This window comes from Saccostrea echinata, unplaced genomic scaffold (assembly GCF_033153115.1).
Source record: "Saccostrea echinata isolate AGI-Se365-2 ecotype Australia unplaced genomic scaffold, CSIRO_AGI_Sech_v1 ptg000029l, whole genome shotgun sequence".
Classification (NCBI taxonomy): Eukaryota; Metazoa; Mollusca; class Bivalvia; order Ostreida; family Ostreidae; genus Saccostrea; species Saccostrea echinata.
The window spans coordinates 35132347-35152224 of NW_026889778.1; the positions used below are offsets into that span (position 1 = coordinate 35132347).

General features: G+C 32.2%; 1 protein-coding gene across 1 annotated transcript; it reads right to left on the bottom strand.

The window, feature by feature from the left end:
* Positions 1–6488: 6488 nt before the first annotated feature.
* Positions 6489–11653, bottom strand: LOC133194760 (prostaglandin reductase 1-like). The gene is made up of 9 exons (XM_061330666.1): positions 11471–11653; positions 10807–10852; positions 10635–10691; positions 10245–10412; positions 8556–8673; positions 7832–7990; positions 7634–7739; positions 7385–7503; positions 6489–7110 (listed from the first exon to the last, which is right to left on the bottom strand). Exons 1-9 carry the CDS (start codon positions 11577–11579, stop codon positions 7000–7002), a joined length of 993 nt encoding a protein of 330 aa, XP_061186650.1. The 5' UTR covers positions 11580–11653; the 3' UTR covers positions 6489–6999.
* Between the last annotated feature and the right edge of the window lie 8225 nt (positions 11654–19878).

The window sequence follows — 19878 nt, forward strand, 5'->3', positions numbered from 1 at the left end:
ATATTTTTTAATTTTTGTAATCAATTAAAATTCTCATTCTGTAAGCTTCACCCATATATTTCTACCCCTTGGCGGGACCCTTGCTGACTGGTCAGTTTTCTAGTTTGGATTAATTTGAGTGTAGAAAGCAATATGAAGGTTCTAGTATATAAAATAGATTTACTTGAAGGAATATTAATCAGATAAGAATTGTGTATTTTATGATCTAAAGAGCTATTTTTATACGAATGGTAAATGTTTAATAGAGTTATTTTCAACTTTGCATGTTGTCGACACTGGCAAAAGCAGGTTTTAAAATATACAGGAACGCAACTTTTTATAAGAAAGTGAAGTGTCATTTTTATATTATCAGTATTGCATTATATTGAAACTGTATACAATTCATTATATTAAGTAGTTGTAGGGGAATTTAAAAAGTGAAATTTGTACTGTTGTGAAATTAACTTTTGTTATAAAGAAGTAATAGGAAGAACTTAAAGACCATTGTACATCTACTGATTTTGTTACGAGATGAAAAATTACCACTAGTAAATTTTCAGTGATTTTTGTTTTTGTTTAGTTTTTGTTTTGTTGATTTTTGGTGTCTTGAATTAAGATACTTATCACTACAGTTTAATTTGAATACTTTTTTCCTAATGATTTTTTTAATCCTCAGTTTAATTTGATTTCAATACATTGTATATAAATGTTACAATTTTAGATAACCGTGAAAGAGAGGGAAATAATTAAACATATGTAAATCATTTGTTAGGAATTATTGACTTTTTGCCGGTGATAAGAATGTAGCAGTACGTTTCACGAATATTGATTTATCAGTTGAAGTGTGGTGAACAATTTATCAATGATGGATTTTATAAGTGGTTTCAGGAAGAGAGAACAATTTTATTATCAGATGATTAATCGTCTCTATCATGTTGTTATGAAACTGTTGTAATTGATAAAACATTGTGATGATTTTATTCCATAAAAATATAAGTCACAAACTGTGTTTCTGTTCTGTTTTATATTCATTTTTGACGTCCTTGCCCGCAAGATCTGGAATATTATTTCTCTAACGAATCTTTAAAAATCTGGGTAAAGTGCAATTAATCTTACCCCAATCTTAATAAAAAAGTGAGATTTTAAGTGAATGTTCTTTTTAACATATTAAAAAAAAATCAAGAAAAACATGAACTGCATGTCTAAATGATACACTTGTTGATTAAAGCTGACGACAATCATGTCTATTCAACTTTTTTCATTGCGTTTCTGTGATTGCAGAAATTATTTCTATTACCTGGTAGCTGTGACCTGGATTTTAATTTTGAAAAGATGTTTGTGACTTCAATGATAATTCGTAAATGCGCTAAATTGATTCATTGTGTTTTAATTTTATTTGATTTAACGACCCCTCACTGTTTATGAAAAAAAATCTATATTAACAAGTACAAATTTAAACTTATGATATTTATAATTATAAATTACATGTAGGCATAGCTGCAAAATAAAAAAATCAATTAATACACATTTGCAGTCATTAGAGAGTGTTCTTTGAAAAGTCAGATTGGCTGATTCATGAGAGAATACTGTGGTAAATATACGAGGGGTGATCAAAAAAAGTTCGCTAACTAATTGAATTTCTTCCATAAAAGAAGCAAAATTAGGTTTCAATGTTTATTATTTTTTAAAGTAGTCCCCTCCGATTTAACTGCACATCTGCCAGAGTTCTGCCCTTGCGCAAATCACGTGATCTAGGCAGTCAGGCGACGTGCTCCGTAACGTTCTGTTCACAGAAGCTTAAAGATTTTTCCTAGTCTTATATTTCTTACCATGCAGGTTATTTTTATAACAGGAAAAGTCCATTTGTGACAAATGGCCAAATCAGTGGATAAGGATAATTATCCTTTCCCAGAATGAGCATGGTGACCATCACAACTCGACTCCTCTGTCTTGTGTGGGTCATTTATCCAATGTGGATTTAGTATGGGCGCCTTCTCTATATCATATCTGATATGTTTAAAGTCTAAAGGAAAGGATATTTCAGGGATGTAATGATCATTTGATTGTCAAAATATTCAACTATTTTTCTAACAGTTACTGAAACTTGGCGATCTTTCATGACAAATTGTTCAACCAAAGACACATCTCTTTCCCAGCTTACTTTTACTGGGCACCAGAACGAACACTTTTAACTATCTTCCTTCCTTCACAAAAGCAATCAATTCAATTAATGATTGAAGTTTTAGCAAACACTTTGTCTTCATTAACTTTGTACAAATTATTATATGTTATTGTAAAGAAATTTTCAAGATATAGGTTAAACTTTACAGCCGTTCCTTGCTCGAGTACGACAGAGTCAACCATTTTTTGTCACAAGTCATCTACATGTTGACGTCATTTTCACATTGTGACTTCATAAACATGGAGCACTTAACATCTGCTATTTATAGACCATATTTATTACTATACGTGTACCAAATTTCATTCTCATCTGAATTCTCATCTCAGTTTTGTAAATATAGAGATAGTTAGCGAACTATTTGATCACCCCTCGTACCGTACGTGGGGTGATCAAAAAGTTCGCGAACTATCTCAATATTTACAAAACCACAATTCAGATCAGAATGAAATTTGGCACACATATAGTCATACACATGTTCTATAAATAACGGATGTTAAATAATGTTTTGCTCCGTGTTTGTGACGTCACAAAGTGAAAATGACGTCAATATATAGGTCACTTGTGACAAAAAATGGTTGACTCAGACGTACTCGAGAAACGAAGGGCTGTAAAGTTTAACGTTATATCTTGGAAATTCTTTGCAGTAGAATATGATAATTTGTAAAAGGTTTATGAAGACAATAGACTTTCCAGAAGTCCAATCATTAATTAGATTGATTATTTTAGTGAAGTCTGGGAGATGGTTAAAAATAATGTTTGTTCTGTTGCCCAGCGAAAGCAAGCCGGGGAAAAGAGGTGTCCGTAGTTGAGTAATTTGTTATGAAACATCGCCAAGTTACGGTTAGAAAAATACATGTAGTTGAGTATCTTAACAATAATATAATTATTAAATCCCTAAAATATCGTTTACTTTAGACTTTAAACATATGAGATATGATAAAGAGGAGGCGTCCATACTTTATCTACATTGGATAAACGACGCTCCCAAGACAGAGGACTCGGGTTGTGATGGTCACCATGTTAATTCTGGGAAGGGATATCCTTATCCACCTATCCTATTGCCGAGATTTGGCAATTTCTGACTGATGGACTGTTCTTGTTATAAAAAATAACTTGCATGGTAAGAAATATAAGACTCGGAAAAATTTTAAGCTTCTGTGAACAGACCACTACGGGGCATGTCACGTGACCACCTTGATCACGTGATTCGCGCATGGGCAGAACAATGGCAGATGTGCATTAAAATCGGAGAGGACCACTTTAAAAAATAATAAACACTGAAACCTCATTTCATTTCTTTTAAGGAAGTTATTCAATTAGTTCGCGAACTTTTTGATCACCCCTCGTATAAGCAGAGTTTTTAGCGAGGATCCAATTGTTGCATTAAAGAAAAAAACCCCGTAAACTTGTACGTTCAAAGTACGGGAACTGTCACATTTTGTTTAAAAAAATTATTTCCAGTTTCAGGGAGTTTATTTTTCTCAAGGCCTACATGTAATTTTTTTCTTGATTTTCCCCCAAAAAGAAATATCAAAATATCTGCATGTTTAATGTATGGCAATCAAAGCTTCAAAGTTACAGTTCGAAGATTAATCCATAGGACTTGTTAGACTTCCATGTTGGAGTATTTAGCATTTAGACCTAAATAACTGAATTTATTTGAAAAGAAAAATATTAAGATAATAAAAAATGCAGTATATGAATGTTATATTCTTATTCAAAATAAAGCAGAAAAATATACTTTTTACATTGATATAACTCTTTTAGTAATTGGACTAAAGTACAAGAAAAAAAAGAACTGATAATGGTAACATATTAATTTCAATTCGAAAATAGGCATTTTTTATTTTAATTTCCGCTGAACTCTGTAATATCTATAGTTATAATAAGGATCTCGTGATTTACATACATATGTCCCTGTGTGTGATAAGTGATCGTAAGGAAAAAAAATTGTTCAATAATTATAAACATGTATAATTATGTGATTGTCAACTTAAAAGGCTGGAAATTATCACGAAATCCGATAGTTCTTAATAGTGAAGTAACAAAAAAGACATTTCTATATGTTAATGAAAATATATGATCATAAAGAAAACATTAACGTTACACAGAAGTTTAAGCGTCCATATAGCCTCGGCGAATGGAAGAAACATCCTGTCCGATGTAGTTGACCCCCTTGGCTTAAAGTTCTTGATCACTAGAATTATGCAGGTTCATGCCACGTAACTTTGGGTGTTGCTAAAACGTGGAACGGAAAGCGGAACAGAACGGAACAGAAGCTCTATTGATATGTACTTATAACGAAGACAAATGTATCTTTGTACATTTGTTTATTTGCTGTTTATCGTCCTTTCAAGAATTGTTCAGTCATTTTCAGACGCAACCACTTGCTACTGAAGGGCTGGAAATTTAGGCTTATACTCGGCACTTACTGCCTTTGAGCAGTGAGGGATCTTTTGTATGCCAAAATAGGACCTCGATTTATATTGGTCTCCACGTGACACTGTGGCACGTGACACAGAACCCGCGACGTAAGGATTAATTGCAAACTCTAACTACTGCCACGCTGGCGACTGTATATTTATATGCTCTACTTGTATGCCTAGTCTTATTGAAAGCGGACCAAAACTTTATGAGAATTTCACAGATTATAATTTTATATTATATAAATATAGCCCTTTGATGAGGTCGATCAGATATATATATGATAATAAAGAGCGGTGTTGCCATGGTTTTAAGCCATAAACATAATAAAATCTACTTGAATATTGGCTTTTGATTTCGACAAACTATGATGCCATGGTTACTGAAATTGAAATTTCTTTGAAATTCTGTAAAAAACATTACTCATCCTAAAGTTTAAATTTTGGCCCGATTCCAATAGCTGTTTTACTTACGGTATGCTATGCTTTTGTTCAGGCGTCTTTAGAAGAGAATAAACATGAGCAAATCAGCTCGTATTAATAATCCTTGATTAAATATGAACAATATATATAAAGTCTGTAACACGGATATTTTTCAATCAGCATCCACTGCATCATTGAGTATTTCACACGTGGAATAAAAAGAACGCCCGTTAAACAAGTTGTCCACTTTATAGAGTTAGGATAAAAAAAAATTAAGAGACGTACATGTAGTTACATTCCTTCAAATGACACAACAGAGCAATGGAAAAGCAATTTTTTGAGGACAAAGGCTCACAAGGCAAAGTGAGTGTTAAATAAATTTTTCACATAATATTAGCACTTAATATTTAATCTTGGGGGCTTGATATTTTCTTACACCAAGTTTGTAGTTTTCACGTATCTACAAAAAGTTATCTTTTTTGTCAATTTATATGCATACTTTTTCTGCAACAAAAAAAGTATAATTATGAAAATTGATTTCAGTTAATGTTTCTATTTGTCTTACCATTTAAATTGGAAGTTATATATTTCAGACAGCGATTGACATTTGATGTAATTTTCTGAACAGTACAGAATTTGATATTCAAAATTATTGGCTGGTTTATCAACCAACGTATCTAAAATTTGCAAAAGTCAAACTCAGGACCAATGTATTTGCAGTGTTAGGAATATATATATATATATATATATATATATATATATATATATATATATATATATATATATATATATATATATATATATATATATATATATATATATATATATATATATATATATATGGTCCACAGCACTGCAACATGGTATGCGACACCGCTTTTCTGATAATAAAATACTTGCCACATCCCCCTTCCCATCTTAGCCAATGTAAAGTTAAGTATTAAAAACTCTTAACTGATGTCTTCCAATCTCATCGAAAAAAAGAGAAATGTAAATTAGCTGTAATGCATTTGTGATCCCAACTTATCTGGAATCAAAACATTTCTTACAGTCTGGATGGTTCGTATATGAATGGATTAAAAAGAGAATTCATGCGATATGAAAGATTTGAAGGCTAGCATGATTTACCTTCTTTGTCATATTAACGTTTTCTTGCTCATTCAAAAACTTACGATAAAAAATATTTATAAAATCTTTCTTTACCATCTACTCGTGTATAGCATGAAATTTTGATGCTTGGGGAAATAAACGAAAATTGTTCCCAAAGTTAATTTCAAAATAAATCTGCAATATTGTAAAATATCACAAAAACATACAATGACAAAAGTAAAGATAACGAACAATGATCGATCCCAAACCCCCACAATTAAGCAATACAAATCTGTGTACAGGACATAAAACACAAATTCCAGAGAGGGATTAGGTGCCTAGGAGGAGTAAGCATTCCCTGTCGACCGGTTACACAATTAGGGATATTTACATACATTTTTTAATTTTTATTTACAAGAGAGAATGATCGAAATCTGAAAAGCCAGAAAAATGGTTATGTGTATTTATTTGAATGCATATCTTCTTTATTAGACTTACTATAGTTGAGAATTGCTTGATTTGGTGAACATTCTTGAAAAAAAAAAACCTTCCGTGAATTAAAACAAAAGTAGTTTGTATACTAGCTGAAATCAGGCTTGAGTTTTACTAACATAGCAGATGGTAAAAAAATACGAAAACAGTCCTTTTATGCCTGACACATGTATTTTGTAAATAATAAAGCACAAAGTATTATATCAAAATCAAATTATTATATTCCGTATTTAATCTTAAAAGCTCATTTTTAAAGATGAATAATTTGTACTGTAAAAAAGTTTTCATTTACAAAATCAGGTGAAAAGAATTTTGTTCTTTTTTAAATATTCCCCATGGCGTCTCGTCCAATTTTCATTAATGAAAACTCCTTCACTGTTCTTGAAATGCATTCAAAATGTATTCAAACATTCAAACTTTGATAATAGCTTTGCCGAAATTGCTTCCCTCAAATAAACCCATGAAAGCTTCTGGCATTTTTTCAAAGCCTTCCGTGATGTGCTCCTTATATTTCATTTTCCCCTAAAAATGAAGAAAAATGATAGTAATAATGATAATAAAATAAAATTAAAAAATAAATAAATAAGAATAAAACCAATGTAAAAAAATTGTATCGTAAAATTACAACCTAATAAAATTAATTATTTCCTGACAAAAATTAAGCATAAATCTAGATCCAAAGTTTTAAGTATCGATTTTTGAGAGACTGCAATCCTATAATTATTTGGCGATTCCCCAGTATATGGCAAAAATACTCTAACCGTCCACTGTTATCAGCAGGTCAGTGTTAATGTACCTCTTTTATCCACTGCAACATTGCTTTTTCACCTTCCTGCCATCTTTGATACCAGCGTAGAACTATGAATCCTTCCACTTTCAACTGAGATTTTAAGATGGCAATGAACGGTAATGGGCCTGTGTGAAACAATACATAAAGATGCAAAATTATGACATTCCAGAAATACTGTATTTTAATAAAACTTGAAATTGAATTATCTATCTTCAAATGGAAGGAACATTTTTATTTTATTCTAAAAGAACATACCTGTTGGAACTTCAGTGTTGTTATAATTAGATATGGATCCACAGATTGAAACTCTCCCAAATGTCTTCATGTGATTTAGAACCTTAACAGTGAACATACCACCAACCTTTATAATAAAAAAAATTGTTAAAAATATCAATGTGATATCAGAGAAGAATATCGAACACACTTATAATTCTCAATTTTATTTGTACTCACGTTATCAAAGTAACAATCTACACTTCTTTCTGGAGCAGCTTCGTTGAGAGCTGTATCAATGTCAACTTTTTTATAGTTGTAAACATAATCAAAACCTAGGTCTTTCTTCAGCCATTCACATTTTTCGTCACTTCCTGCGAATCCAATTACTTTGCATCCCTTTAATAGTATGAGACACAAGGCTGAACAGAGGTTATAGGTTTAAAGATGACTACTTTTTTTCAATGAAAAAAAAATGGTAAGAAAATCCCTCCGTTGTTACAAAATAGAATACTTTCCCTTTGAGATTTTAACCATATTTATTTTAAGAATTTTTTTGTGTGTATGTGTATTAATAATGATCAGTAATGAGATAATATCATTGAAGCACGAGCCAATTTGCATCTGGGCGAAGCCTCTTATACAAGGATTGTCGCCTGACCCGCGTTGTTTTCATCCTCAAAATCAAAGAAAAAAATCATTCCTTTAAAATTAACCCACCGCATTCAGCACCCCTATTCTGAACTAGAGAGTTCTAGATATACTAAATACTGGTCCCATCAATTGCCATCACTCATCAAGAATATATAACCCTGAATTTTACTTTTAAATCCATTACTGACAAATTGTTCATAAATATTAAATGCATGTTTACACATATAACTATCATTATCTGGTTCATGTTTAAAGATTATATATGTGACACTGAAGTCAACTTTTGTTGATTCTACTAATCGTGTATAACCTTAATTTTAGCGATTTGTCCCACTAGGCTGCCGACTGCCCCTGCAGCGCCGCTGACCAAGACGGTTTCTCCTTCTTTTGGTTGACATATCTCCAAGAAGCCAAAATAAGCTGTCATCCTATAAAAGGTCAATAAAAGGTAAGCAGATCAACTCTTGCCATTCTTTTGTTTGATTGTTTGTTTAAATTCCCTTCGAGAATGTTCATTTATATTGAGACGACATCACTTGCCAATGCAAGGCTGCAAATTTAGACCTGTACTCCGCACTTACAGCCTTTGAGCAAGTCAGTGATCTTTTTTGTGCCAGCACCTATTGCGACACGTACCTCGGTTTATACGGTTACATCCGAATGTTCCATTTTTACAAGTGGATTCGAACACGCGACGTTTGCCATTCGTCCGCACATATTTGCCCTATTTTAAATACGCCAATAAATTCACTGATTGATTATTGTTGTTTTACACCGAGTCGGCAATATCTCAGCCATATTTCGCCAATAAATTAAATCAGACATAAGAATTTTCCTGAACACTCCTCTATCTGTCTGTTTTAAGAACATTATAGTAAGATATGAAATTGAATTCACGACAAGGAATTTTTTTTATATTTTCACGAATGTAAGGCGTGAGCAAAAATATTAAAAATCCTGTCTTACAAATGAAATAATTCTCATAATCCAACTGCAAAACAAAGAAGTTTCTTTCTGTTTACTTTTCTTTGTTTTTCTCCTTTTGCCTTTATTTGCTGTCTCTTTATACAACTTAAAATCATAATTGTACTGGGGATATAGGTCCATAAAAATCATGCAAAAGATAAAGGGCTCTATAATTTTAAAGAATTAGACAATTTTTGATTGAAACTAATAAGATAATTAAATTTTATTTTGTTAAAAAAACTCAACAGCGACAGAAATAGAAGAAAGTCGTTTCAGATCTTATTTTACATTGTGAGAGTAACATTTTTTCCATACTTTTACAGCTTGAAAATATGAAAACATGAGTTTTATTCAACGGATTAATTACAGTATTTGACTGTTGAAAATGTAATAAAACTTTAAATTCATATTTTAGTCTTCTTCTCAAGAACCATAGAACGTTTCAATTTTTTTTTTTTTGCATAAAGCATCTTCGACTTGGGGGTGGGTGGGTGGGTGGGGTGGATCAAATGTTACCAAAAGGGGATATGCATTAAAGTTCAGGGCAAAAATAGATGGCCAAATTTTACATAGGGTTATATACATTGAGGAAAACCTTGAAAATCCTAGGCCTCCCAAGAAAACGGCAATTCAATTAGTTAAAAACATATTTTAGTATATATGCAAGCATTCTAATGTTTAACAGATTCACCCCCCCCCCCCCCCCCCCCAAGATCCGACCTGAGTTAGGAGAGCTACAACAGAAGGTCAAGTTTTTAAAAAGGTTTTTTGGGGGAGGGGGACTCTTTAAAATATTGGTCATCATAACAATTATCTTCCACTTGAATCTCTATGCTGCGTATAGTTTGAACTTGATGAAGTCATGGTAATAAGAAGCATGTGGAAAAATTAAGGGAATGAATCAAGTGAGGATGCTGACCCTTAAGCCTCTTTTTTCCTTATTGTCTGAAGATTATTCATTGAACATTTTAATCATTTACATGTAATTGAAGTTTTATGAAAAACAAAAATAACAATATTTTAAATATCTTACCCCGGCATTCCCATGGCACCCAACATAAGAGATAAAGGGAGATCACTCATCTCGGCAGAACGTCGGATCTCTTTCTCAGTGTCCTTTACCAGAGTGTGTGAGCGCCACCCAGACATCAAACGAACAATTGTTCCAACAGGGTACTTTGGATTTTTGCTGACTGTAACTCTATGAAAAGTTTTATAGTAATAATATTCAATCGTTTTACAATGTATATGTATTCATCATTCCCCTTAATTAACTAATGCATTGCATATAAAACAAACAACATTTAAAGAAAAAAAAATTAAAGATTGACAAGTTACATGTATAAGTAATTGAAAAGATATACAAAAATATAATAAGTTGTGTCTGCTTTTAATGAAAACATATATATTTAAAGGCACATACTTTGCAATTTGTTCACCATACATCGTGTCCCCAAGGCTATTCACGGCTTCTGCTGTTCTAGATAATAATATAAAATAGAAATGCCAAATAACATATATTGGTTTTGTTTTAAATCGGCCATTATTTGATGATCAGTATGTATAATCAACTGTGCTTTTGTTTTAGGTATTACCTCATGTATGGATCCACTGTCAAATACACTGCCTCGCAGAGTACCTCTACAATAAATACAGCATCAGGAGGTAGATATTTACTCCAAGGACAAACAAACATCAGTAACACAATAGAGAACGAATATTTACATGTAAGTTGCCTCTGTTAAACATGCACATCTGTGAAAAAATATCATATGATTGTTGATTAACCGAAACAATAAAAATGTTGAACATAATTCTTCCTCAGAAATGAAATAAAGAAAAATTAAAGTTAAATAAGGCAATTTCAGGGAGTAAATTATCAGGAATCAGCTTTTTCTATTTCTATCAGATTGGTGACAACTAAACTATCTTATGTGTTATTGGACGATGACTGCAATTTTTTTCTACTCAAATCAAATAACTGATGCTTGTGGCGAAGTACTTGTGACATGGGTAATATTTTTATATATTCTAATTATCTTCAATTAGGTACATGTATGTAACATAATAGAAGCAATTACTCAGTATATGAAAGGCCCTTAGGGGGCAAAGAAACACTCTGCATTTTACATTGTCGAGAAAATCTTCATATAGGTAAAGATTTAGAACAAATTGTCCTATAGATAACAAGTGAAATAACTGTAAAAAAAAAATGTAACTCAGGTTTAAACAGATTAAGATACATATATTTTATAATACCTCCATCATTTATATTTTCTGAAATCTCCTCCTCCACAAGTTTAAAATTGGCAGGGGTAGGTTTTCCATGGAACTTTTGAGCCAATGTCCACTTTTTGCAAATGACCATGTTTACTTCACTGTGTTTGTACGTTCCTCAGGTAGACTATTTAATGCTCTGTGTTATCATTTCTTCTTTGTTTACATATCCCTGACCGTATTTAAGATATCATCGGAGCCTTTCTCGACTATTCCAATCTTTCATTGATTTACTCCCACTTTAACATGCAACATGAAATATCCTAATCCCGCCTTAAGCTAACGTTTTTATTTATCAGCAGGTTTTAACATGAGTAATTGTTAACAACTTACTTTAGAAATAATATGAAACAATGATTACGAAAAAAAAGATTAAGTTAAGAATTACATGTATGTTAGATTAGATATATAAATCAATGTCTTGTATAACATGTATAATGAAAAATATAAATCTAAAAAAAAATGTTGAGGGCTGTATATACATCTTAACAAAATGATAGAAATACGTATATTGAAAATTTACTAAGCTGTTTTCATTTATATATTACAATTAATTATTAAGTTTCATAAAATGTGTACATATTATGACATGATTTTGATAAAAGATTCGAAAATATTATAATCTTTAGTATAAAAAGAATGTTGTGCATTGCTGTGTTCTAAATTTTGTATTTTCTTCCACCCAGTTCATTCAAAATTTAGAACATGATAAAGGTTTATGTTAAAAGCGACAGTTATAGAAGCAGTGTAAAAGGTGAGGATAACGAATGGTGACCAGTCTCATAATTATTCCAGTAAATAAAACGAATCATGAACAGGGCAAAACACGGACCCTTGGAAACACAAGAAGTGGAATGGTATGAAACGTGTCAGAAAAAATAAGACCCAACGATAGGTTATATTTACAAACAAGGTCATTATTGACGACCATAGAATTTGCGAATACCAGTTAATTTAGTGACTGTATTTCATTATTAATCATTATTTGATTAAAATGTTCATATTGGGTTCATTCAACAATATTTACATTTCCAATAAATTTCCTCTATGATTCTTTACAAAATAGAATACAGTTCATTTTCTCATGAACTACCATGAATGGGCATGAATATCTCCATTGTTACGTCATGATACCTTACTTGACGTCAAAACTATAGTGCAAACTGTTTTGCTTTAAAAATGACAGTTGAATGGCGTTATAGGAGGCAAATCATCAGAAAAATAATGTAAATATAGGAAATGAATTTAATTCACGCCGGCATATTTATCATGAAGCGCTAACGCGCTTCATGAAATATGCCGGCGTGAAGCGTCGTAGTTCATGTCCTCATGAATCTTCAAAAATGAAATTCATTTCTTAAAAACACAGCTTCATTATGTACAATAGATGCATTAGAAGTTACGAGGGGTGATCAAAAAGTTCGCGAACTAATTGAATTACTTCCATAAAAGAACTGAAATTAGGTTTCAGTGTTCATTATTTTTAACGTTCTCCTCTCCGATTTAAATGCACACCTGCCACCGTTCTGCCCATGCGCGAATCACGTGGTATAGGCGGTCACGTGACATGCTCCGTAGCGTTCTGTTCACAGAAGCTAACAAAATTTTCCGAGTCTTATATTTCTTATCATATGCAAGTTATTTTTTATAACAAGAACAGTCTATTTGTCATGAATGGCCATCGCAGATAGGTTAGGCTTCCCGTTGAATAATTTATATTTGGTAGTATTATATTATTATAAGGTATTTTTGGTTACTTTTCTACAAAAATTTAATAACTCTGAAAATCCAGAGGGGGTGTGTGTTTCCGCATCCCCCTTCCCCCTCTAGATCCGCCTATGACAACATACCTTTTCACTTTTCAGCTTGCCACAGTGATTGCAACGTGAGAAAGAGGATAAAGTGAAGTTGAAGAAAAGATATTACCTACAGACATGTAGTATCGGAGGCACTGCCCTCCACTCATTTTTTCCCAATTATAACCTTTTACTGTTGAAAATCATTGAAAGCCCCCCCCCCCCCTTTTGGGTTGCAGTATACCCAAATCATCTTTTTCACAGTGTATTAATGAAATTTGTTTGTTAAAAAACGCCCCCACCCCTTTCTTCGAAATAGGATTTGTGACAATTAACCCCCCCTTTTTTTTTTTGCTTGTTAAAGATTTTTTCAAGTAAATTGTCATATAATTTTCTCTCCCCCATCCATTTTAAAAAACGAAACTACGTGTATGCATGTTCTAAAAGTTTATTGGATACACAACTTAGGGACATAATTATTCGTTTTTTAGTATCTGAAATATGTTTCTCTCTCGCACAATTTATCGGGAACAAATGGCGTCCAATTCATCGCTCGGGAAAAGCAGTCTTATGGTATTCGACCCACATTGTAATATTGACCATGTATACCATGATTTTAAGAACTTTTTAAAAAGGAAAAACAACGAACATTAGGTGGTCAATCTCATCCAAACCGTATCACAAGTTAATCCAAACCGTACATAGGTTTGTAAGCATTGTCATCCAAACATGTTACGTTGTTCTAGCATGTCACCAACTGGAACAGTTTCTTTACATTAAATTCTAGGATTTATGACGGAGTTACAGGATAAATAATTTCTTATAGATATAGACTGTCTTTTAATTGTAAAATTACACACCAAATGTCCATTATATAACACAAAAATCATTCGACGATTCGAAGCGGTTGAGTGACTCCGCCATTTTCACTTCATCCAAACAAGTCACTACCGGCGCGGATACACGACAGTGGTGCACTCTGTGCCTTCATTTCTCTCAACTACCAAAATATGACGTCATAATGGAAAATGACGTCAAGTCACTGAAACATGAGGTGTTATGACGGGGAGAGTGTCATGAACTTTACACTTCATTTCAAACTGCATGTAAAAATGCTACATAGCTCTTGCAAAATTCACGGGTCATTAAAGGTTTTTTTTCAGTCTTATATGTCCGAATACTTTAAAAATACACCGCTTACCTACCCTTGATTGAAATTCAGCATGTTCAAAATGCTTATGAAAAATATACTTTTGAAATGTACTCTGTTTTATACCCGTGGTTGGAGGTAGAATTTATTTTGTGTGTATAAAAGAGTCTGGCGTAGGTTATTAATGAGGATTAATCTGAGAATTTTTGTTTAAATCTGTAAGAAGAGGTTGTTCTCTAACTGAATCTTGCTTGGGAAAAATGTGTGTTGGCTTTATTTTAATACAGATTACGATATTGTGTGGAAAATACCCTCAAATTTGTAGGTAAGTTGAGTTTCTCATGAAATATTTTGTACCCAATAAATACTATGACTTTTCCCAAGCACATTTCGGGTACGCAAGGATACGATGAGTTTATTTATATAACAATATGTTAATAATTATTGTGTTAATCAGCTGCACCGGAGCGATTTATGTGAAACACGTCAAAAAATTATAAATGACCGTCACGTGATCAACAAAGTCATGTGATAACATAACAAATATGTTGATTTATAGCCGAGGAAACCCTCTATATAAATTGGAAGTACTAAAATTCAATACTTATAAATTAAAACCAGAACCGACCTCGCAACGACATATTATGTTTAGAGCGCATTTTAAAGCTTCGGGAAGCTTTAACATAGCTGCGAAATCTCGGCAATAGGATGGGTGGATAAGGATATCCTTTCCCAGAATGAGCATGGTGACCATTACAACCCGAGTCCTCTGTCTTGGAAGCGTCGTTTATCCATTATGGATAAAGTATGGGCGCCTTCTTTTTATCATATCTGATATGTTTTATGTCTAAATTCAACGAAATTTTAAGAATTTCATAATTATTTTATTGCTAAGATATCCACTACTTTTCTAACTGTAACTTGGCAATGTATTATAACAAATTGCTCAACTAAGGACACATCTCTTCCCCAGCTTGCTTTCATTGGGCAAAAGAACAAACATCATTTTTAACCATCTCCCTTTCTTCACTAAAACAATCAATCCAATTAATGATTGAACTTCTAGCAAGTGTTTTGTCTTCACGAACCTTCTACAAATTATTATTTGCTACTGCAAAGGAATTTCCAAGATACATGTTAAACTTTACAGCCGTTCGTTGCTCGAGTACGACTGAATCAATCATTTTTTGTAATGTTCAAGTCATCTACATATTGACGTCATTTTGACATTGTGACGTCACAAACATGGAGCAAAACATTTCATAACATCTGCTATTTATAGAACATGTGTATGACTATATGTATGCCAAATTTCATTCTGATATGAATTGTGGTTTTGTAAATACAGAGGAAGTTCACGAACTTTTTCATCACCCCTCGTAATTGTCATCTGGCCCAATTATCTTAAAAACATATTATGGTTTCACATTGTAACATCTTTATAGGGAAACATTATGATAGATAGTCAGGTCACAATCAGTGATAAAGATTTATTTATTTTAAACATGTGATTTTATGAAGGAAATTTATATGCAATGTAATGATAAACTTAATATATAGGGTCACCGTCATAAACATATAATTACAAGTCACGGAGTCAAGAATTTCACGAGAGTATTACAAAATTATTCCCATTGGTACTTTTATAATCTACATGTACGTGACTTGTATATTTGTATATTTTTAGAACCCCGATTTTTTTTTTATTATATGCCGCAGAGTTCTCCATGGGCCGTTTAACGCGGCGGCCCCACCACAGTTAAATTCTCTAGCGCCACAGTTAAAAAATCAGCGTCACAGTTAAAATATTAGCACCACATTAACATCGTCGTCGTCAGTAAGATAAATACATAATTAAAATTTATTAATCAAATAAACTTAATTAAAACTCTTAATTATGTACCGTAAAGGCGTGTTTCAGTTTCTAATGCTAAACTGTTAATGTGCTCTAATTAGAATCCGCTGTTTGGCTTTTGCAACTAATTATCTTCCAGACCTCGCTAGACACATGAATGAAAAGCGACAAGCCATTTATTTTTCACACTTCACGATAATTACAACTGAATTTTAAAATACCAATTAATTCATTGCTTTAATAGTTTTACAGATAATTACATGCAAGTTTCTAAAATTGCATTGGCACTACGAGTCAAAAATCGTACGTGTATCGATCGTAAATATTCATGTATTTTTGTAATGTTGAAAAATTAACAAATAATGAATACATACACCAAAATATACAAATTTAAGATACTTCAGACTAATAATTGCAAATATATAAACTAGATGTCTTTGACTGGTGACCTACCAGATTTTCTTCTGTCCTTTAATGAACACGGCTGGTAATAAGAATTAATTTTTAAATTAGGATTAAATGCTAGAAAATTGTAATTACTGGTACTACTACATGTATTTTCAGATTCTGTAAGCTAATATTTGTTTATTTATAAGTACGTATGCGTTTGGAGGGGGGGGGGGTCTTTTGTCACATTATACATATATTTCGGAAACATCCTAAATTTTGTTTTACACTATGTTTTATTGATTTATTGTTTTTATTACTGAATTTATCAATCATTTTTCCAATAACATGGAGTTAATCCCATTAATTAATTTGTGTATTAATCTATTTATTCATAGGGGCAGTGTGTTTTTCAATTTATTTCGTGGTTCCTTCGCAAATTCGGTCGCGAAATGACCGCGAATATAAACACATTGCGTAGGTCTTGCGCCACAGTTAAATCTGAAATGACGGAGAACCCTATGTTATGTTAATATTACATGAATAAATCAATGATAGGTACGTTAATAACTTTACTTTACATTACACGTTGTTTTCCCTTTAGAAGGTAAGATTAATTTGGCTTCTGGGTGAAAATATTTGAATTTTGCTGAAACAATTAACAGAGCCAATTTCTGGTTATAGTTTCTAAGGAATAAGCACTCAAATGAAATAATACTTGGAAACACGTCATGATCATGTCCATCTACCCTTCTTTTGTTTTCTTCGAATTTAAGTGAAAAGATCTCGTACAGGATTAAGAGATCATTATTACAATGTTTAAGAATGACAAAACATCAAAGAAAGAAAAATCAAAAAAGTTCACACTTTGTAATTATTGTAAGTTAGAAAAATGAAACTGTCACATCGATTCATAAACACTGAAAAATTCATGCTTAATTTATTTATCAACTCTTTTTACTAACACTAAGGGTGTTACTACAGAACACTATTGATGTCTCTAATTTTCTGGGCGTTCAATAAAAAAAATATCAAGAGATGTTATATTCTTTTCACATATTACTTTGCATTGCTACGAACCCCAAGATCGATATTTTTTGAACAAAGAAAATTACATAACTATTAATTATTATTTGCAATAAAATTATAACTTACATTATTTACTTGATGCAATGAAATATGGAGACAACGAACAGCAATCAAGCTCAAAAGTGGAGCAGAGCAAACACGGACCTCTGAAAACGTCAGAGGCAGGACAAGGTGCAAAAGAGAAGAAGGCATCTCCTGTCTACCGGTCACACCCGCCGTGTGCTCATTGTTCGACTTAACATATTTCAAAATAATTTTACTTTAATTTCTTCTTTTTATAGCAATATTATTTTGATTATCAGAGTCATGCCAGTTGCAAGCCTATAGCGACGAACTAGAGGGCAGACGTTCTATTTAGTGTCTGTGACAACGATAGAAATCTTGCATTTGATTGCCTCTGTGAACAGTAAATGATCGACCGCTTGCCGCAAGAGTAAAAAGTGTTTCGTTCTAGAGTTACAAAGAAAGGAGTTTTTTTTTATGTTTTCACGAGTATGAATGAAATTCCGAGTTTCAATAGCGTCGAAAATTTGAAATGCAAAGAATAGGAAACACAAATTATACTGCATTGAATGGGGAAGCATATTACATGTATAATATAAAATAAATACATGTAGGTTAGAATATAGATCACACGGCAAAAGGCTATTTTTGTGTTTTGTTTCCTTCACATAAGGACTACATTTTTATAAGCACGATCATGTAACTATGTACAAAATTGCTGCTTAAATACATCAATACCTACTGCTTTCAAAATTGCCATAACTACATGGACTTTTTAAAGGTGAAAGGAATTTCTGAAGCAGGCTAAAGAAAGAATACTTTAGTTATGATACAGCAGATTTAAACACCTGTCTACTTTTTATTGTAATAATTAATTTTAACAGACACTGACTTATCAAGCGAATATTGGGGTTAGAAATACAACGAATCTTCCTTTCACCTTACAGTTAAAAGGACTGTCTCCGAAGACTACTATCACTATAGATATTGTCAGAAGAACTCCAGTATCTTTTCGATATCAACTTCAGATTACTTGTGTAAAGAATCGGAATAATTTTTAACAAAGTCATTTTGTAGATGATCAATCAGAATATATCAAAGTTTCTGAGGTCCATTTTCATTGAAGAAAGAAAAAGCCAGGCTTAAAGTTATCTCGAGAAATGGTTGTCAAAATCATTATTGACTTCGGAAAAAAATGTGATTTTAAATCTTCTAAACATTGATGAATCCCCATTTTATTTAAACAACTTCTTGAATATGTTGTGCTCAGTTCAATCGTCTGAAGTTTTTCCTTCACAGCAATAATAATGCTGTTGAAGTCATAAGTCATACAAAGATTTTATTCTTTAGTTTACTTTTAAAATACTTTATCCATTCTGACAACTAGAGGAGATCTTCCCTTTCATATTTATCCCATCGTCCGGATAACCGCGATGGAATTTATGATAGACATGAAAGTCTGCCACTTTTTAAGACATTTGGGCCTCTTGAGTGTTTGAAATTTTAGAAAGTTTGCTTTCAGGTCATCCTTCAGCTTAATTTATATTACCATTAATGATATTTCCAGCTGGACTAGTTGGAAGTAGAGGAAGAAACTTAATCTTGTTTTAGAAGGTCAATATCTAGGCACTGTGGAGTTTGTTTATAAGGAAAAAAAACTCGAAGCAACAGTTTGGGAATATCTTAAGGAAATACAAGGAAGATTGATAATTTTTAAGATTATAATTAACAATGATAATCTTTATTGCATAATTACATTCACTGGCAAATTTAAGCCCAACAAAGCAACAGGCTGATTCTGAATCATTATGTTCCGTAACATATGTCAGTTAGGGTCAGTTAAAAGACTCTGTGATGGACAGCATCCATAATGACAACAAATACTAGTCGATCCTTATTCTGGCTAATGTATTGAGTTTAGCTTCTTCGAAAAAAAAACACACAATAATAGGACACAAAGGAACAGAGGAAAGATTTATTCGAATATGATTTACTTAATTGACGACAGTAAAAAGCAAATCAAATGAAACATTTTGTACATCTGGTTTATTTTATTTTCAACAGTGAAATACTGTAATTTATTTATTGAATAAAAGTGATATTCTGACAC